Source organism: Rhamphochromis sp. 'chilingali' (assembly GCF_963969265.1).
Source record: "Rhamphochromis sp. 'chilingali' genome assembly, chromosome: 5".
NCBI lineage: Eukaryota > Metazoa > Chordata > Actinopteri > Cichliformes > Cichlidae > Rhamphochromis > Rhamphochromis sp. 'chilingali'.
This window is the reverse complement of record NC_137932.1, coordinates 33,708,255-33,728,745: the sequence shown is the minus strand read 5'-3', so window position 1 is coordinate 33,728,745 and position 20,491 is coordinate 33,708,255. Positions and strand designations below refer to the sequence as shown.

Here is a 20,491-nt window from a genome sequence, read left to right as displayed (position 1 = left end):
GGGTGGTAAAGATAACAAAGACAGTACATTAGCTCTAAAGTAATCACTGTGTTTTCAGGATATTGTGCAGTATGGCTGGACGGTACAAGAAATTCAATTATTTGAAGTTTTTTTTTTTCCTTTTATTTGAAAAATTGTGCGTATATGCAGCAGATGGTATAAATGGCACAGGATTGTTTTCACTCATAAATATACTCCATGATGTGGCTCCATGAATTCTACATTAAAATGCATTAAAAACAGCCCCATCCATGGAACTTTGGACCCACGTGTTAGACAACACTCATCTCCTTTGTCAGCAAAACAACATTTCCGAGCATCACTGTCTTACCTGGAATGCTGAGTAATCCAGATCTGTGACAGTGGTGGATGGGGTGGATGGAGTCAAAAAAAAAGTCAACAGAACAAATGTCAGTGAGTTCATATGTAGTAATAAACAGCTACGTTTTAGACACGACACTGTCTGACATCTTTAAAAGAACATTTCAGCAAGTTAGAAACAGACTGCTGCTGTTTGTTGTCTTTTGTGTGTGGTTTGTACAGTGGAATTACTCTCATCATACAAGCCTGTATACAAGCACAGTATCAGCAAACAGGTCTTTAACTACTACAAGTGACAGTATTAGAGGAACTGCACTTTCATTCCAAGGTTATAGCTTTCATTATTGGATAATAACTCTGAAACAGGACAAACTAGAGCTACATTTGACTCCTTATGTGAACTCAAGTCAAAAGTTAAACAGTAGAATCTTAAAGTGGTCTAAAATAGAAATATGTATTTATTACCACAGATAGTGAATTGTATGCAGAGGTATAGAGGTGGAGTTAGCCATTAGCTTAAAACAATAATAACACTAAATTTGCACCGTTTTATCATGTGATCTGCATTGCTGAAAAATAAAACCTGACCTATGATCTTTTGTATTTTCATCTACTACTGACCTGCGTTTAGATATGCGATTTAGTTCAATGCCTCCACAGACTATATATAAAAGATGGAAGCTGAAGTCAAAAATAAATTCTGTATCTGATTAGCAAAATATGAGAAAAAAGACTTTTTAGCTCCCTTGACCTATTTCCTCATAAATTATGGTTTCTTTTTTACTAAGAACATCAGACTTTAGTTCATGTTTGACTCACATACAAATCCACCCCTCACTCAATATGTATTTGACAACATCAAGATGGTGTTTGCTAAAATATTCAAGGGTTCAAAACATGACTTTACTATCAACTGGCAACATCACAGTTGGCTACACCCAGTTTTGTTAACGAGGTCTGTTAAGGCTAACGTCTGTTTTCAATGACGCTCAGTATTGATGTTAAAAATGTCACAGAATTACTAATTTTCTATAAAAGTGACATGTGTTTTCTACCCAGGAGAGGAGTTCTATATACCTTAACAAGTTCAGCTGTGCACCAGAAGCAGGTAACTGTAAAACTGTAATCACATGAACTTCAATACTGACTGATGATGACACAAGGACAAAAAAAACAAAACATAAAACTGGATTAACAAAGAAAGCTGATAACCACACACAAAACAGCATTTATCCCTGAAGTTCTTGGTTTTGCCAAGGCTTTTGTCAGGCAAGCTTGGTTACGTCAAGCTGGGCTTTTGGTGCACCCCCCAGGTCACAGGAAGAGATGCTAATTAGAGAAGTTCCTCCTGCTAATTGTATCTTTGGATCAGGTTTCCTGACTGAGATGCCCAGGGGACTTATAGTTATGCAAGTTATGGGAATCCCAGCGCTAACTGTGCTAGCCTTTTCCATTTGCTTACTGTCTTTATGCTAAACTAGGCTAATCACATCCTGACTCTCATATAACTCAAATATGAGCCTGTCCATCTGAATGTCACTCTATGAAGAAAATCTAGTAAATATACTTTCCAAACTGAATGAGCTGAATGACTCCTTTTGATGTATCCACCTGCATAATGACATCACCCAGTTTTAGATTGTTTTATTTACATCAGATAACTAACCAATAGGATTGCAAAGAAGATTAAATATCTACAATTATTCTCATGTTTATTGTAGGGGTGTTTTGTATCTCGCATATGTCCCATGAAATTTCCTATGATCTCATCTCCATGTCAGCAATATGTAATGTCCAAGCTTTCAATCAGCTCATTCTTGCAGTGACAAACACTGAAAAGCATAAATAAATTAAATACGCTGTCATTTTCCACAGAGATGTCAGAGACTCTAGTCCTACGAAGCCTTTATCTGCTTGGTCTTTTTAGTCTTGGGTGGTATGATCTCAACCTTGAAGGGGACAAAGAAATCTAAAAGAGCTTTTGTTTCTTTCAAGTCTAGAGAATACTCTTGTGCGATCTTTTCGGGACTCCACGTCTGAGGCTGATGCTGGTGGCTGCCCACAGCCTTCAGAGCTTCAGCAATGGTCAGTTTACCAATGGGAACATCTGTGAGCTCCACCAGGCCCAACGGAGATGCTGGGACACTGAACTTAAGAAGTCGTCGCTGTTCTCTCCCCGCCGTCACGTCCTTCGATACCTGAGGGAAGAACAAGCAGTGAAGAATAACTATTATGAATAACAAAAATCAACATTTAAAAACTTTTGGCCAGTGCACATGCAAATCCCACACAGGAAAGTCAGGTTTGAAGTTAGGAAATTAGCCAATCTGTCATTCACAAGTTCAAAAAGTCCCCTATCGCAACACAGCAAGGACGTCCACCTTACCTTTATGATAATTTGTGGCATAAAGGTAACCTAATTACATTTGCAATCATAAATGTAACAAATAATGCTAACAGATTTTTTTAATTATTAATCTAACAGATACTGAGTCCATCATTTATACTCTTAGATGCATGCATTAGTTAGATTTTATTTTACAGAGTCAGGAAAGAATATGTACTCTCTGATGCTATCTTAAATATGAAAAAAATGACTTCCAGTCTCAGCGTCAGCAATATTAAGCTTATTATTTTAACACTCTTATTGGAACTTTAACATAACTGGACAAAACTGGATTAGTGCATGCCTAACATGAATCTACATATTCAGTTGTTCCCTTTGAAATGTCTTGTCCTCTGGACCACATATGGATGAGATATGAACAGCTATGAACAGATAAAAGGTCAAATTCAAGTAATGTGGATGCACATGAATATTTGACTATTCTGATTAAGAAATAGAAGCACAGTCACAGCTGTCCTCCTGCCATCATCCAGCTATGGACAGCCATGGTGGTATAAATTGGTCTGGCAGAGCTACAGAGGATTCAACTCTTCTTTTTCAAATTAAAAATTAAAAACTGAGAATAAAACTGATTCATTACAACACAGCCAAGCCTAGAATCATGGGAGCTGCAGGTGATTTATCACTGGTGGCTCACTACCATCAACATGGTTTGTTTGATGAGTGTTGATTAGGTTTTTAAATTTCTGTCACCTGATTACAAAGACTTTGATGGATAATTCTAAAACAATTTTAAAAAATTATTTTTTTTTACTTGTGAGCACAAAAGCTCGACCTATTGTTTACGAGGACCAGCCAATTAGAAGAAAACAGTCTTAAAGGGAGCAGCAGGAGATTAGGCAGCTTGTTTCCAGACAGCAGCTGAACAGAGCAAAGACTATTTTTGAACTGTGTTCATGCAAAGCAGAGTCCAAGCATGAAACATATGTAGCTGGCGATGATAATGATAGTTCCCTTTTAACAGCCAGTGTTAATCAATAATGTCTTTCTTTATTCTTCATAACATAGAATACATGAATGTCTCAACTTTGCAAAGATTCGACCTGTAAACGTCTGAATGACCCAAACTGAGAGCAAAAACACTGACAAACAATGAATGATTGAGCAGAGCTGATGTAACAGCATTCAAACACTCAGGCAGTGTCAGTCTGACCTCTGCTGCAGTCGGTGCTGGATCTCTGGACTCCACGTACACGGACCTGAGGTGGTCCAGCAGCGGCGCGTTATTCTGGTTCAACGAATCCACTTCTGAAAAACACAAACCGACGTGAGAATCGTCCCCGAGCTTTCTGAGGACACACGGATGAACGGTGAGCCTACCATGACCCCGGGTTAACTGTTACACAAGCCAGCTAGCACTCACTCACTTACCCTGCGGGCTGGAGGCTGTCGGTGGAAGCTTAACCGAGTGCCGGGGCGCCGCTCGCGGCTTGTCCTTGGAAAGTTCTCGGTGCACTCGGTTTTCCAAGTTGTAATTCCTGAACACACGCGTAACCCGTGCACCCATGTTTAACAAATTGTCAAAGCCCGCTATGAATAAAGTTGATTCAAACTGCCGACGGCGAGCGAGAAGGTTCTTTTTACAGGCGGAAATGTGAAAAGCGCAGAGGAAGCAGCAGCGACACCGTGTGGTTGGATGAGTTTATTGTTCCCCGTGTCTTTTTTTCAATTGCCAAACGTAAGGATGCTGGATACAGGTCTTAGTTAACTCAATAAATTAAGAAATAAATAATTAGTCTCATAATTTAATTGAGTGTTTTTAATAAAACATATCTTTTTGTTTTGTTGTAAAAACCTGACTGCCAGTTTTAACAAGAAGAATCGTGATCTGAATGCACTGTTGTGTCAAACACACTTGCTTTGCCACGTGATAAACTCTTTATAGGCTCCTTTTAAGAGTTATTGTATTATTTTAAAAAAGAATTGTTCACATTACCATTTGTGCTGTTTAACAGTCAGTGTAAAACAGAAGAAAGGAGAGTGACAGAGAGAAGAAAGAAGAGAGAAAGAAAAATAAATAGGAGAAAATCTAAATACAAAGGACACAGCGTAAGTGTATGTGTATGTTTTTTTGTTACAAAACATACTTAACAATTAGGGTGAGAAGCCAACTATGTCTCCAAGGAGCCCTACTGAAGATGCAAGGCCATATTCAATTCAATTCAATTCAATTTTATTTATATAGCGCCAAATCACAACATAAGTCGCCTCAAGGCGCTTCATAGATACAGAGAAAAACCCAACAATCATATGACCCCCTATGAGCAAGCACTTTGGCAACAGTGGGAAGGAAAAACTCCCTTTTAACAGGAAGAAACCTCCGGCAGAACCAGGCTCAGGGAGGAGCGGCCATCTGCTGCGACCAGTTGGGGTGTCCTAAACTTTGTTTTATCCAATAAGATAAACTTATCTCACTTTGTACTCATTAAAATTCAAAACAATAAACTCACTAGGACAGTGTTTATTGAGGTCGAGATCCAAGGGTGGTTTTCCATATGGCCATGAAAGAATCTTCTGTTTCCAGACACTTTTCTTTTCCACTATTTAATTCCCAAAACTATCCATCTTTATATACACAGCAGAGTAAACCCAAGAAAGGATCTAGGAGATTTAGTAAGAAAAAAGCTTCAGACAGCCTGAGCTTATGGTGTCATTGATCACTTTGTATAGATCAGTTATAACCCTAAAATGTCCAGCAGAGGGCAGCATTTAATACTCTATCACATTCTAAGTGGGGTTATATGGCTGGCCTCTTTTTGAGGTTCAAGCTCATCAGACATGTTTTTCAAACATGAACTGAACTGACCCGTCAGGCCTGGCACAGGGAGGCTTTATTTGTTATTGAAGTAAAGGAAATAAATAAGCATTTAAACAGGTCAACAGAAGCCGGTCTTCATGTAAGGCAAGATGCTGGGAACACATCTGGAGGTAATTATCTACTCAATCATAAAGAAACAGCTCACAGTATTTTTGTGAGGAGTGGAGGAATCAGCTCCCAAACTGGGAGCTGATGGAAGTCAATAAAAGGCCAGCCAGTGATATTTCAGTTACATCAGCTACTGTCTTGAGGTAGGTTTTATTCCAAAACAACAACAAAACAGTGCAGCTGGAATATGAGAGCTGCTGAAGACTGCTTATCATTGTTGTCCGTGTGGACTCAGCAGATAATGTGACAACTCCAAATATTTCCTCCTCCACCACTTTCTGCTACAGTGTTTAGAGACAAGCTGCGCTCATGATGTGTGCAATGGAATGGCATTGTGGAGACTACGAATGAGGCAGAACAGGCATATTTCAGGGGGTGCCGGGGTCATTCCACATGTGTTCATCTGGAGCTGAACAATAACGCAAACAAGGTGCCAAAAAACAGCAGTTCCTCTAATGTCCAAAAAAGAAAGTCAACCACCCATTTTTAAACACACAAACATTTCACAGCCTGATAGAAAACATCAGTTTTGGCCTTTGTGGTTAATTTCTCCTTTCATAGCAACTGTATATTTTCAGGAAAGGCTCAAGGTTAGGGGTGTGGCTGCTTTATTGACATGTTAGTCCACACCTCTACTAACTAGCATCCCTGAATTAGACCACACAGACTGTTTGTACTTTTAGTATCTTTTGGAAAATAAACTTTTAATAGGACTATCTGACAAATAATATTGTGCATTGTGTGCTAGAGATGGTCCAAGAAGTCTGTTACCTAACAATAATTATCAGATGAATGTGTCTGTGCATTACATCTGTATAGTTTATAAATACAGCTTTGCTAGCTAAGCTATGATGTGTTAGTTGAGAACTTAGCACTGTGTATGGTCACTTCACTGGGCCAAACTCTAATGTTACACCAAATTACAACCCTGTCAGCCAACAGTACATGAAAAAATAAGTGATGTAACACACTGAAGTGTTGATCAGCATTTGATTCCACAGCTGTAATGGCGCAGTGGCCATAGTACTGCTCATACTGTAACACGCTTACAGGACACAACACACAGCGAATTGAAACTTCTGCATGTTCTAACTTTATTTACAAATGGTAAAAAAAAAAAAGAGAGACCAAAAAATATATTTTCGCTTTAACATAAAATATATACATTTACAAGTGTTGCTATCAATTCTGTAGAGCAAGACAAATCTCAAGTACAAATGTGGAGATGGCATTGTAGTTGAGAACACCTTCACACAGATCTCTAAAGCTCCACAGAAGCTTATTACATTAGAGGTGGTCTCCTCTTATCTTGGCAATTCAAACATTCCTACTTGGAATCACTGCTTTTCCTAAACAGACACTCATTACATCCCACAGAATTAAAGCCACTGTTAGAAACAGCCAGAGACTTCAAGAATACCCACATGGAAAAGACAAAACTCTTACAGTAAATGTTTATGTATACTGCATGTCTCATACTATGATTTTTCTGTGAGATGACAAAAAAAGACTACTGTTTTTTCCCATAAGTGTACACTCATTACCAGAATGCAGTCCTGATCTATAGATCAGTAATCAATAAGTAGCCCTGAGGTAAGTGTGTGATTTTGGGCAGTACAGAACTTTAAAATTTATATCACAATATTAAAGTCAACATTCCAAGATTGTTTTGTACACAAAAAAGTTCAAATAAAAATCTTCAAATGCTAAAAAGTTGTTTTTATTCAAATAAAACAAATTATTAGAAGTATATGTGGGTGGGGGCGGGGTTTAAAGTTTCTGCCAGTGTTTCACAAAGCTGACTCTCTGCCAATCCTGAGTCAGGGAATGTTTCTCAGACAAAAGCAACAAACATTAAATTAGCTCATGCAAATTAATTATCTAACATTACCATTTACTGTTTTTTATACATATAACAATTAGAAAATAAGAGTAAAATCTGGTATAAATTCTGTGCCTAATCAAAACATGGATCCATCCACTGCGGAAATAAGGGAGGAGCTGAAAGTACACCGTGGATACCTTTAGTGCCCTCCCACTGGCACATATATGCTGCTTCCTCTTTGTGCTTGAAATGAAAAATAAACACACCACAAACAAACTCTCTATTATTCTGATTCTGTATTTCAAGTTCATTATTTACCTGAGCAGTCTGACATCATTACAGCTTTCATCAGCCTAGCACTCTTTAACTTGGCGTTTACAGCTCCATGTGGGTATCGCAGTACGAGAAGATGTTATGGTCAATGTTTGTACCATGATTTCATTCTTGGCTTTGGAATTATTACACACCCGTGAGAATAAAAGCAAAAGTTGTGATATTACAACAATACAGGTGATAATAAGATGCGCTACAAATCATGAGATTAGGAGCAAAACTTGCCTGACTGATACCATCTGTAATGTTACAAGATGCTCATACTATGTGATGGAAGCTGGATTTGTGATTTAACTTTGTCTCACACCATCAACACTTTTCTTGTAAAATTAATCTTTGAACCTTCCACCTTTTTCCCATTTTTTTCTTGAAATCTCAGTTCTGTTTTATGGAACAGTGGCCTTACTATCCTGTCATAAGACCTGGCTCAGAGTGAGGTGTGAGGTCATTCAAACTGCACACGGATCAGCTGGCGTGCTCAGTACACTCGTGATGTCAGCACTGCGTGTGAGAGCAGGAGGAGTACAGGTACAGCAGGATGAAGCAGTCGATCAGAAGGATGCTGTAGAAACATCTCTGTGTGTACAGACTCCGACCCCTCTTAAAGCGAGTCAGCAGTACAGCCAGCAGTGAAAAGAAGGTGGCCATGTTCAGGAGGAGGAACAGGCGTATGTAGGAAGCCGTGCTGGGTAAACTGTCGCTTCCTGCTGTGGCGACCATGTGAACTTCCTTGAATTTGCGACCCTTGAAAAAGCCCCCCTTTCTGTTCTTGCGGCTGTCTGCGTAATCCACAAAGGCCCGCGTATCTGCATCGCCCTCTTCTGGACTGTCATCATATGTGCGCTTTGAAGTTCTCTGTCTCTCTTTCTTTTCGTTCACCTCAATCTGTGCAAAAATGTCAGGTAGAGTCTCTGAGAGCTTATCTCCGAGGTTCACTCTCTTCCCCCCCTTACCTTTGCTCTGTTTTCTGGACATAGCGAACATCTTCTCAATGGCTTCCTCCGTCTTCTTCTTGTCAGTGAACTGGAGGAGGCGCTCTGCTGTCTTTCGGAAGCTGACGGTGTTGAGGACCCGTCCAAGGATGTGCCTCTCCATCTGCTGGAAGACGGGCTTGACGTGTTGGAGGTTGTCCTCCATTAGGCTGACATATTCCTCCACTTCCTCCGGAAAGCTGCTAACCTCAGCTGCTTCCTTCTCAAATACGATCTTCTTGTTGTCCAATAGCACCATGGCAAAAAGTGCCTTGCTGGTGACCTCTGCAGTCAACAGGTAAATTGTGTAGATGTGTTTCTTGGTGGCCAGGTAGATATCGACCCTCTCATTATCCCCACGCAGGCTAAAGCTCTGCACATCCACACCTGGTCCAAAGAAAATGTAGGCCATCCTAGTGTGAGGGTACCTCAATGGCATTGTGACATTCACATAGTTGGAGCCATTATAAGGGTATCCTCGAGGGTAATTCCAGTAGCCTACCACCCCTTTGTTACTGTAGTTTGTGTCATCCATCCAGAACATCTTATATTTATCCTCCCCGTGTGATATAAACGCTCCATGAACACCATCTACCTTTGTACCTTGGAATGGCAGCTCTGTGTTGTGAAAGAAGGCACTCATGGCACGGACAGGGCTGTCAGGATCCAGGTGGATGTGGTCGACAACAAGCAGGAGCTGTGGATGAAGAAGGAGCAGGTTCCTCTGGACATTCCTGATCTTCAGTTCTGGATTGTAAGCAGAACGTCCTTCTCCTCGGATAAAGATCATGCCCTTCCTCTCTATAGCAGCTTCCACTCTCCCCTGAGCATCAGCAGCTGGCCCCACCTTGTACTTTAACCACTTGGAATCACAGGCTTCTGTAACCTGTCCAGCCCATGGCTTAAAGCAACTCCCTGAGAAGGCTGAGCTAAACAAAACCGCATTGTTCAACAAGGTATACTTTGGTCCATAGAGTGCCTCAGTGACGAACGGGACACCGTTGGGCGCAAACGTGAAAGAGTTCTGATCAGGGTGTTCGTGGCCGGCATTAAAGTTCCTCCACCCTTTAATCCACTCTTTGTACTTGTTCTTATGAACAATGTCGAAGATGGCACGTCCCCCCAGCTTCCCTGACTTGAAGGACAGAAAAGAGCTGTTGGCTTTGACGGGTAAAGCGCTTCCATATGTTACCACGCCCCAGTCCTCAAAGTAGTGGAGCTTGGGTGTTCCAAAATCTGATGGGGGTTTGGGGACCAGGCCTGGGTCATACCTGCAGAACCAGAGGACAGATATTATTGACCCCAAATCCAAAACGTTGGGATGCTATCTAAAATGTAAATAAATGTACCAATTCAGGAAAAATATTTCCTGAAATCAGGAAAAATATTTGCAAATTTTCAAACCTTTCAAGGAAAAAGAAATTGTCTGAAAATTTGAGCAAGACAATGCGAAACCACATCCATTATGTATATGAGTGGATTTTCTAAAATCAATGACTATGTCTATATTTCATCTTAAATATGTTTAACTGAGTATCAGACTCATTACACCATTTAAAAGAACCATCATGGACTGGGCTGTTGCTGGTGTTATTATCCTAGAGCAGTCATTTTTATTTTAAAAAAATATTAAAATATTAATTAATAGTATTAAAATGTTAATCAAGGTTAATTGAGCACATGTAAATGCAGAGACTGGCACTGTTCTACTTAATGCTGACCGCCAGAGAAGACATTAAGTACCTGGATGACTCACGCCAACAAAGTCACAAGAGATTCAGACTACAACTCAGTCGCAGACCAAAGGGCCCTGCACAACTGCTGTCACCACAGGATGAGGGTTGACCACATTAACCCTGCAGAAGCAGGCAAAGGTACAGGAAGAAGCTCAAGAACTGTGGCACAGATGTCACTGAGGGAAACATCTCTCCACAGCTCCACTCCTGGTGGAAGGACATTTCACAGGTGGAACTTGGAGGCCCTGAAGTCTCTACACTTCTGAAATGGTATCAACAACCCAGTGTAAAAGCCTCTGTTTGTGCCTCTCATGATAGACCAAGACTGCATCTATCTTACAGAAGCCAGGAGTCATGTCAATGTCTTAGAGCCTGAACAGGGCAAAGTATGTCAAGTATGTGAGTGCGTTGATGTTTCCAAAGCAAACAGATCACTTGCCGCTAGGGATGGGTATCGAAAACTGGTTCTTGTTGAGAACCGGTTCCCACTGTTTCAATTCCTTGGAATTGTTTGCCATTTTTGTAAACGATTCCCTTATCGATTCCAGTCGCCCTGAAGGATGTCACCACATTGCGGAGCGTCATTTACACAGCGCGTAAGCGGCTCAAACGCTCAAAAGTTTGGTTATACTTTACGAGAACGGATGACAACAGGGCAACTTGCAATACTTGCAAAGTGGATATTTCATTTAAGGGAGGAAACACTACGAATATGCAAAAGCATTTGCTCACAAAACACGCGATGACCTTAAATGAATGTCGTGTTTTTAATTCCGCTCCGGACTCGTGAATCTCAACCCAGCAGCAGCGGTAACGTTTGCACGTCCTCTCCCGTTAATGCCGCAGGTAAATAATCAACTAACAGTGCATATTATGTTAGCGCGATCTGCCTTATTACAAAACCTGCCATTACTGTGCATTTAGGTGACCATGATGAGAGAGACAGACAGAGTCTGGCTCAGATGCTGGCAGTTCTCACTGCAATCTACCGGTAGCGTCTCCTTTCAGGCCAGGATAGACGAATGTCACCGAGCAGTGACTGAGTTTGTGGTAAAAGGCTTGCACCCATTTGCCACAGCAGATGCCCCCAATTTTTGGTAAGTGAATGTGTTTAATTGTAGGCAGGGACATTACTGGATATTCTTGTGTAATTGCTACAGAATAATTTATGTTATACTTTGTTATTGCTACAGAAGAATATTTATTTTATTATTTTACATTTACAATTTTTTTTCCTGGGGACCCTGTGACACCCCATTGAAGAGCCGTAGGCTGGATCTCTTAAGATCTCACTGTTGGGTTTGTAAGGCCATGTTACTCCTAAATTTCTATCTTGTTCAAAGAGAAGATATAAAACAAAGTTCTAAGCTATTCGACCTTAGTGTTCTCCTTTTTTAAAAAGAATCGATAAGAGAATCGATAAAGAATCGAATCGCTAAACAGAATCGAAAATGGAATCGGAATCGTGAAAATCTTATCAATACCCATCCCTTCTTGGGGCCATGCCTTTGCTAGATCTACCACTGGCTTCAGCCTCCTCTCATACACCAGGGGACTTTTAGTCAGAAATGATGTCTGACTCATTCTCACAAGGTGAGGAGAAGCTCATGTTAAGAGCTGCTGAGCCTCCAGGAACTGACCTGATCTGGTGCCCCATTGGTTATCATGATACATGTTATCTTGTGGTCTCACACAGCACTACAGCCTTAGAGGGAGGAATCTATAACCACCACTTCCCCGTGGAAGGGAAATGATCCAAAGGAATACCACGGGTCAAAAAAAGTCCAGTTCCTCCAGGTGTCCAGAGACTGAAGGCAATACTTCAACACTACCACTGGCCTGTTTTGGTCCTTCTGGGGGTCAAGGCCCAAGCTGTTGATACAAACCTGCAGGGGGCCCCAAGAAAGAAGCCCCAGTGGCTTCCACGACTTCTGTCAGTTTCCCCAGCAACTGAACAAACACAAGAAGAGTTTTTATGTCTAAGACAGTCTGCATCTGAGTAGGGCCGCATGTCAACTAATTATCCAAGTATAGAAAAATCTGCAAGCCTCTGCTTTCAAGGGAGAAAGCCTCAATACACTTGTTAGGTGTTGGTTAGCACCCAAAGGTCGGTGACCAAGGCCTTCCAGTAGCTGAAACGTTGCAGTGAGAAACAGCTGACAGCAAAACTTTGACAATCAGGATGTCAGGATTGAGTGCTGCCTTGCATTTCTCTCAGCTAATGCCATGCAGCCGCAGTTGGTGCAAGAATAATTAGTGGGTGCCTGTCTCATGCTCATTGCCAAGAGACTCTCATGGCCATCTGTCCTGTTAAATGGATGATCTTCCAGCCCAACATTGGCAAGTGTAAAAAAAGGCAACAATTTATCATATTATCCATTTAAATTTACATGAAAAATTGACCAAATGACCAAAAAGTGACCCCTGACAAGATGTGCAGAAGTGTATGTTAAAGTACTGTCACTAACAAAAAAACGATGAAATTAACCTGAGCAGCTTACCAAATGAACTCTGTATGGAGAGTACACCATCGCTGGCCTTTTCCAGCTTGCCCCGGCCCTTCCATTACCCTGTTTTGATGAATTAGATCTGCCAGCCAGTTTCCACTGCCATTACGCAACACATAGCGGTCCAAAAATACCAGCTGGCTCTCTGGCCCGTAGAACCAGTTATAGTTGGAATCTGCAATTGCTACAGTTCGCTGAAATCCTGGTGAGATGGTGAAAACACAAAGAAGATAAAAACACCATATTTCATTTGTAAAGGGTACACATGACAAATAAAATGTTGTACTGAGTGAGTTTGAGGTTTGTAGAGCCAAAAAATGTGCAAAAATAGCACTTTAAACACTATGAATTCTTTGCAAATTACAAAACTCAACCATGCAAAACTCATTATGAAAGGATCTGGCTTGTGATCACAAATGTGTAACAAAAGAGCATTCCCCATCTTAAACCTCTGTGGCCCAGCTCAGCTCCACACTAAGTGCAAATTGTTCACACAGTTTTGTTGTCTATAATTACATAAGGAAACTCTTGCTCTCTGTTGTTGAGAGGATTCTTAGAAACCCGTTATAGTAACTACAACATGTTATCACAGTAAATCATTTGTCAAACCCAAACACTCGGGAACTTATAGCACAAACACTGTCAAGGTAAGTCTCTTCAGACTTATAAAGCCCCTGCTTTCAGTGTAATCTACACTCAAACCAAAGTTAATGTCTTCATTTTATCCTTTGCACAGCAGTACTTAGATTAGTTTTACATTGGACCATGGGTAGAATTATATTTCTTGTATCTGTATAGAAATTAACCTTTCTTCATTTAACTTTAAGTAAACACTGCAAATGAACTGACAATAACATCTATGAGAACGTTGGTCATTTATATTTCAACTGACTGACTCTCTAATCCTGTCAACAGTTTTAGAACATACAAGCAACCATACAAAATACAAAGATACACAACAATCCTCCATAGTCTTTCAGCAACACCCACTACAACTGACCTTCCACCTTTTTTCATTATTCACCCTCCAGCTTGTACTTCAGCCTAGCCTTCATTTTGCTTGGGTGGCATCTGTTTTTAGGTGCACTCACACTTTCCTGACACAGACAACTCATAATGTCATGTTTGTCAGGATGATAAGAAGGTCTATCCCAACTCAGGAGATAGCATGGGTCAATCCCTGGCAATGCCAAATGCATGCATTGGAGTAGGTGTGATGGACAGGGCTTAAAGGGATGAAAGCGTGTGTACACTACAGTAAGCGTTTCGAGTGCTCAGGTAAACACAGAGGTTTTACACAAGTATCAATCCAGGTAACTGGAATATATGGCATGATGTCACAAAAATCATCTCCTTGGATAATGCCTGTCATAGATATATGGAAACTCAACAGCCCAAAAAGTTACTATTTAGAGCTTTTTTTAATAGCTCTCTGAGCTCAGCTGCTCTCATCCACCAGTAGACTCTGTGCTCTGGTGGCATTTTCATGCAACACATGATAAAAAAAAACCTGATTAAATAACATAAACACTGCATCTCCATACAACATGGTAATATACTATGCAAAACTACCCACACCAACCATCTCCAACCTGGATTTAAGTGTGATCACATAAATCTTATACGTCATATGAGTTAATGAGAGGAAAGACAAAAAAGCACTACTCTGAAATTTTGGATTTAGTCATTTAAAAATCGCATGTCATTAAATTACATGTCAAAATGCTACTGACTTATTAGAAGGTTGTTATCTATTTCAAAATCTGTCTGGAAAAGTAGCAATGGTAAGTAAATCTGCCATTTATATAAAATAGCATATGGACATGCAATTTACATTACAGCACTTGGCATCTCTTCATTTGCATTCAAGACTCAGACTAATACTGGAACTTAAACTGACAGTTACTTCCTTTTTTCCAGCTGTCTTCTGACACTTTAGCTTCTTTAAACTGTGAAGCTTCAGCTTGAGCTATTGTTCCAATACACACCAACAACAGAACACAACATTAAAAACAGTGAACAATTAAGTAACATTAAACCTCTTATTATTTCATTAAGATCTCACAAGATCCCAAAAGAAAAACACAGACAGTTAGTGGACAGCGATCATTCAGGGTGCTCCGAGGCCAGTTTGGGATAATCTGGCCTTGTCTTCCTGTCTGGTAGGAGGAGAAAGCTGCTATTGTGGCTCTGAAGCTCAGGCTCTCCTGGTCAGTGCAATTAGAGGTGCTTTCTGGGTGCAGAATTGCTGCTCAGCTACAATATAGAAACTGTCAGCAATTGGCTGCAAAATGCCTGAGTTTGACCTGGGGGCCCCTCCTCCCACTGCTACCCTCGCCCTGACCTCCAGACAAACCCCCAGGACACCACAGATCCCCGCATGCTTCAGCACAGCTTTGTCAGACATCCAGAAAGGTAATAACTACACGCATGCATGCCCCATATCAGTTCAGAGGAGAGGGTGCTCTCCAGTGGGGCAGCCTGAGGTAATTTTCATGCCTAAGCTAACATAATGAGGCCTTTGGCTGGAAGCGTTCTAGTAGGCATAAGCCAGATGTCTAGGCCACTCATAGCTGAATAAACACTTCCTCACAGGTTACTGACTTTTTATGTGCTTGCCTAAATATAACCATTACAGTAAAAAATACAAAAAAATCACATAATTAATTTTGCTGGCAGTATGTGGTGTCACTTTTACCGGGCAGGATGGTCCTGTACAGAAAGGCAAAGTGTTTAAGTAGCCAAGAGTGGTCGAAGTGGCCGATGGCAAAGTGGCGTTGCACCAGGAACATGTACTGGAAGAGAGAGCGGGTGGTGTAAGTCCCATATGCTACTCCTTCATACAGGGAACCGTCGGTCACATCCTGCAGGAGAACCATGGACTTCTCCATGATGGACAGGACTTGCTTGGTCCACAGGTAGGCCTCCTGAAGGTAACCTGGAACACAGGAAGTTCAGATGGTGTCAAAAAAATCCAAAACTAAATCTAAATTTCAGTTCATGAAACAATTTCAGAGTTGACTCTGCCTGTTGATGGATCTGAGGGTGCCATCTAAAGAAAGCTTCCATATTTAGCTGTGGCTACATCACACAGCTATGCTACACTGTACTATATATACTCCTTTAGACATAAACACAGACCAGATCACACACACAGAATCTACTATGAGAACATGCAGCCACATAAACACTGTAGCCACAGTTCACTGAGGAATCACGGGCTGTCAGCAAACTCTGGTTGACACGCTCCCCACAACACCCCCCTTCTCTGAGACATGGTCCACCCACTGGAGCCATCCCTGAATGGGTTTGGTTTGGTTGGCTTTTGTGCACAGAGCAGGTATTTACAAGTCATCAAACAGAGACACAAAGACTACATTTACACAAACAGGGCTTAAACAGTGCTTACAAAAGTCCAGGAGCCAACTTCAGAGCTGTCTGTCACTTTAATATAATTAATGTCCACATCCCGTCATTTCACACATTTAAAAGGAAACTGCGATATAGAAAAGAACATAGATACATTTTTGATTTGATTTTGCTGTGAAATGAAGAAAGAAAGAAAAAATATATAGCGTTAGTTCAGGCAAGCCATTAAGTCAGGCTCTACCACAATCCTGGCAGATCAGCTGATGTCTGTCCCATCCCACATCAGCTGATATCCTTCTACACATCCAGTTGGCAAATTTCATACAGGAAACAGAGTTTAAGCCGCTTAAGTTTTCCAACAGTCACTGTACATCTGTATTCTGTTTTGCAACCTACTTCCACCCCAACTTCTCAGGGAAGAATCAGGCTTCTTTTTACTACAGTGAGGTACAGAGGTATTAATAATCACCATTCATGTATTATGTGACAGTTAAATGTTGTCCACAGAACATCCAGAAATCGAAAAGATGGCACACCACACAAGTCACTGTACTCGTACACCAACATTTACAAAAAGGGAAAAAAGGCTCTATGAGCATGTGAGCTCATACGCATGTACATAGAGTAGCTGTTATCACAGAGTCTAACGCTGTGGACAGCTGACCGACAGAGGGCATGACGCTCTAAGTGCTAGGAACCACAGCTGCCAGCTCAGCCTTCAGAGCACTTTCACTCTGCACTCCAGAGGAATGTGAAACAGCAACTTTCCACTAATGCTCCTGGACTCGCCGAGCAATCCTTCAGTCTGTCTGGACAGCCGGTTAGTTTCAGGCAATACGGACCAAAATTAACATCTTGACACAAAAATGATCTTATCCCTGACAACAATATGTGAGATGTCACAAGGACATGTTCTTTTTGAACGGATGGATCAATAAATACTCGTCTAAAAGCAAGCGACAGAATGGTAGTCGCCTCGTAGCAACGCTTTTCTTTTTTTCAGCCTGGTGGCTTTTTTGAATCTGAAGAGGGAAGTGGAAGAAACACGAGAAAAATCCCCTTAAAGATCAAAAAGGCAGACATTAGCACTTACAGTAACACTATCAAATATTTGTGTGTAGGTGATTATCGCTCACAATCTTGAGTGCATCACTTCATGCATCAACGTTCAGAAGACAAAAAAATAAACATAACTCAGCCTTTAAGCTGCGACACTTGAATGAAAATAAAATTGATTTGGTTGCAGTTTTTTAACAGAGCTGTGTAGCTACTGAACAAATGAAGTAGTTCCAGTCCTTAAACAAAGTTTAAGCAAAGAAGAGATTATTGTTCCATGTTTTTCACATAAAAGCTCAAATGTCTATAAATAAACTCAGTATAACTCAAGCCACTCTTCTGTTGTTACATGTTTATTTTGAAAAAATGTCTATGTAAGCAGATCTGCCTCTTGTTATACTGATTAAAATTCTTTGACCCTGTGTGTCAAATAAATAATAAAATGACTTTTGGCCAGTTTTGACATCTGACCTGTAGGAATGGGCGTACACTGCTACGATGAAAACATCTTTAACTCATTCTCAAACTGGCAGCAGTGTGCAAAAAGCTTTTGTCAGATAACCTATGAAGAAAAAATATAGTACGTAGTTTTTGGCAGCGATAAATGGAAAGCTTTCAGTTATTCAGAGCCAGGACTGAATTTAATGCCATGCCTAAATTAAGCTTGAATTAAGCGCAGCGTTAGACATGACGCCTGAATGAAGCTGCTAAAAAAGAATCTTAAATAAAGCAGATTTTTGTTTTTTGGATCACTTAAAATCGATCATGTGTTGCCAAACTATTAGGAAGCAAAGTTCTTCACCCTAGTTAGTTTTTAAACTCACATCTTTGCATGAGGTTGCTTGTAAATCACACTTGAGTGTGTGAATGTGTGTGTGAATGGGTGGATGATTGTGTATAGTGTAAAGCGCTTTGGGGTTCTTAGGACCAAGTAAAGCGCTATACAAATACAGACCATTTACCATTTAAGCAAAAATAAATATGTCATAAACAAAGCAACCAAGCTGAGGAAAACACAGTGTATTTCCTCAGTAATGCAGAGCAGGAGCAAAGTCATTTTTGGGGAGTAAAATGAAACCAAGCAAGACAAGGTCAGGTTGCAACTTTCCTGAGATGTCACAGAACTGTGTGCTTGTTGGTAACCTTTATGAAAAATGAGCAGAAATAAAACCACTGTGACCACAGTGGTTCTCGGCAATTGAGCTTAAATTTAGTTTACATCAGTACTAAATCTTAAACGCCAGAAAACAGTTTGAGAACATCTTGATTTCCTTCCTCTTCTGCTTCACATACATATTTAGTCGATGGTGTTGAGATAGTGAACTGGAGTAATCATGGCAGATTCTGCAAAGGACATGCTCAAGATAGCGGGCCCCATTTACTAACATGTGCAACACAAAAGAACTGCGCAAAGAGTTTACGCAAAATCACCATCAGATGTATGACACAAACACACAGGACAAGTGTGTTCTTACTGTATGATTTGCGTATGATAGGGAACAGGACTCATTCCAAATCAACCACAGCCCATTTCTCTAAAAAGGATAGCTATAAAAGGAAATACACTGAACAAAAATATAAACGCAACACTTTTGTTTTTGCTCCCATTCCCCATGGGATGGACGTAGAGACCTAAAATTCATTCCAGATACACAATATAACCATCCCTCCCAAACAGTGGTCACAAATCAGTCCAAATGTGTGGTAGTGGGCACATCTGCTATATTGAGATAATCCATCCCACCTCACAGGTGTGCCACATCAGGATGCTGATCTGACATCATGAGTAGTGCACAGGTGTACCTCAGACTGCCCACAACAAAAGGCCACCCTGGAATGTGCAGTTTTGTCTCACAGCAAAATGCCACAGATGCCACAAGCAATGAGGGAGCGTGCAACTGGCATGCTGACAGCAGGAATGTCAACCAGATCTGTCGCCCGTGCATTGAATGTTCATTTCTCAACCATAAGCCGTCTCCACAGGCGTTTCAGAGAATATGGCAGCACATCCAACCGGCCTCACAACCGCAGACCTCGTGTAACCACACCAGCCCAGGACCTCCACATCCAGCAGGTTCACCTCCAAGATCGTCTGAGACCAGCCACCCAGACAGCTGCTGGAACAATTGGTTTGCACAACCAAACAATTTCTGCACAAACTGTCAGAAACCGTCTCAGGGACGCTCAACTGCATGCCCGTCGTCCTCATCGGGGTCTTGACCTGACTCCAGCTCGTTGCCGTAACAGACTTGTGTGGGCAAATGCTCACATTCGATGGCGTCTGGCACGTTGGAGAGGTGTGCGCTTCACGGATGAATCATGGTTCACATTGTTCAGGGCAGATGGCAGCTGAGAATGTCCCAGTTCTTGCATGGCCAGCATACTCACCGGACATGTCACCCATTGAGCATGTTCGGGATGTGCTTGACCGGCGTATACGACAGCGTGTACCAGTTCCCACGACTATCCAACAACCTCGCACAGCCATTGAAGTGGAGTGGACCAACATTCCACAGGCCACAATTGACAATCTGATAGACTCCATGCGACGATGTGTTGCACTGCATGAGGCAAATGGTGGTCACACCAGATACTGACCGGTTCTGGGTCCCCAGACCCCCAATAGCGCAAAAAAATGCACATTCCAGGGTGGCCTTTTGTTGTGGGCAGTCTGAGGTACACCTGTGCACTACTCATGATGTCAGATCAGCATCCTGATGTGGCACACCTGTGAGGTGGGATGGATTATCTCAATATAGCAGATGTGCCCACTACCACACATTTGGACTGATTTGTGACCACTGTTTGGGAGGGATGGTTATATTGTGTATCTGGAATGAATTTTAGGTCTCTACGTCCATCCCATGGGGAATGGGAGCAGTAACAAAAGTGTTGCGTTTATATTTTTGTTCAGTGTACATTTGCACTGAAGAAAATAAAAAGAACCCTAGGTTTCTCTGCAGCACTGTAGCCAGGCCGATAAAAAAATAGTTGGGCCAAGTATCCCTTTAACCTGAACTAATGAACTAATGAACCGTGA

At 41.2% G+C, this 20,491-nt stretch overlaps 2 protein-coding genes across 3 annotated transcripts in view; both read right to left on the bottom strand.

The window, feature by feature from the left end:
* Positions 1-125: 125 nt before the first annotated feature.
* On the bottom strand, positions 126-4,301 carry ndufaf4 (NADH:ubiquinone oxidoreductase complex assembly factor 4). Its single transcript, XM_080883201.1, has 3 exons — positions 4,100-4,301; positions 3,882-3,976; positions 126-2,519 (listed from the first exon to the last, which is right to left on the bottom strand). The coding sequence occupies exons 1-3, from the start codon at positions 4,233-4,235 to the stop codon at positions 2,217-2,219; spliced, it is 534 nt and encodes a 177-aa protein (XP_080739327.1). The 5' UTR covers positions 4,236-4,301; the 3' UTR covers positions 126-2,216.
* Positions 4,302-7,406: 3,105 nt separating this feature from the next.
* The window catches only part of dse (dermatan sulfate epimerase), a 29,824-nt gene continuing 16,739 nt past the window's right edge, over positions 7,407-20,491 (bottom strand). For both annotated transcript variants that reach the window (XM_080882271.1, XM_080882272.1), the window contains 3 exons: positions 15,725-15,964; positions 13,021-13,228; positions 7,407-10,054 (listed from right to left, as the gene is read on the bottom strand). In XM_080882271.1, coding sequence (XP_080738397.1) covers positions 8,308-10,054; positions 13,021-13,228; positions 15,725-15,964 — 2,195 coding nt within the window. In that variant the 3' untranslated portion in view covers positions 7,407-8,307. The remainder of the gene's footprint in view (positions 10,055-13,020; positions 13,229-15,724; positions 15,965-20,491) is intronic.

Excerpts from the sequence above, each read along its gene's own strand:
- ndufaf4 (XM_080883201.1), bottom strand. The coding sequence starts at position 4,235 with ATGGGTGCACGGGTTACGCGTGTGTTCAGGAATTACAACTTGGAAAAC. Across the intron at positions 3,977-4,099 it reads GACAGCCTCCAGCCCGCAGG|AAGTGGATTCGTTGAACCAG; the intron begins GTAAGTGAGTGA and ends TGTGTTTTTCAG. Across the intron at positions 2,520-3,881 it reads CAGCACCGACTGCAGCAGAG|GTATCGAAGGACGTGACGGC; the intron begins GTCAGACTGACA and ends TTCTTCCCTCAG.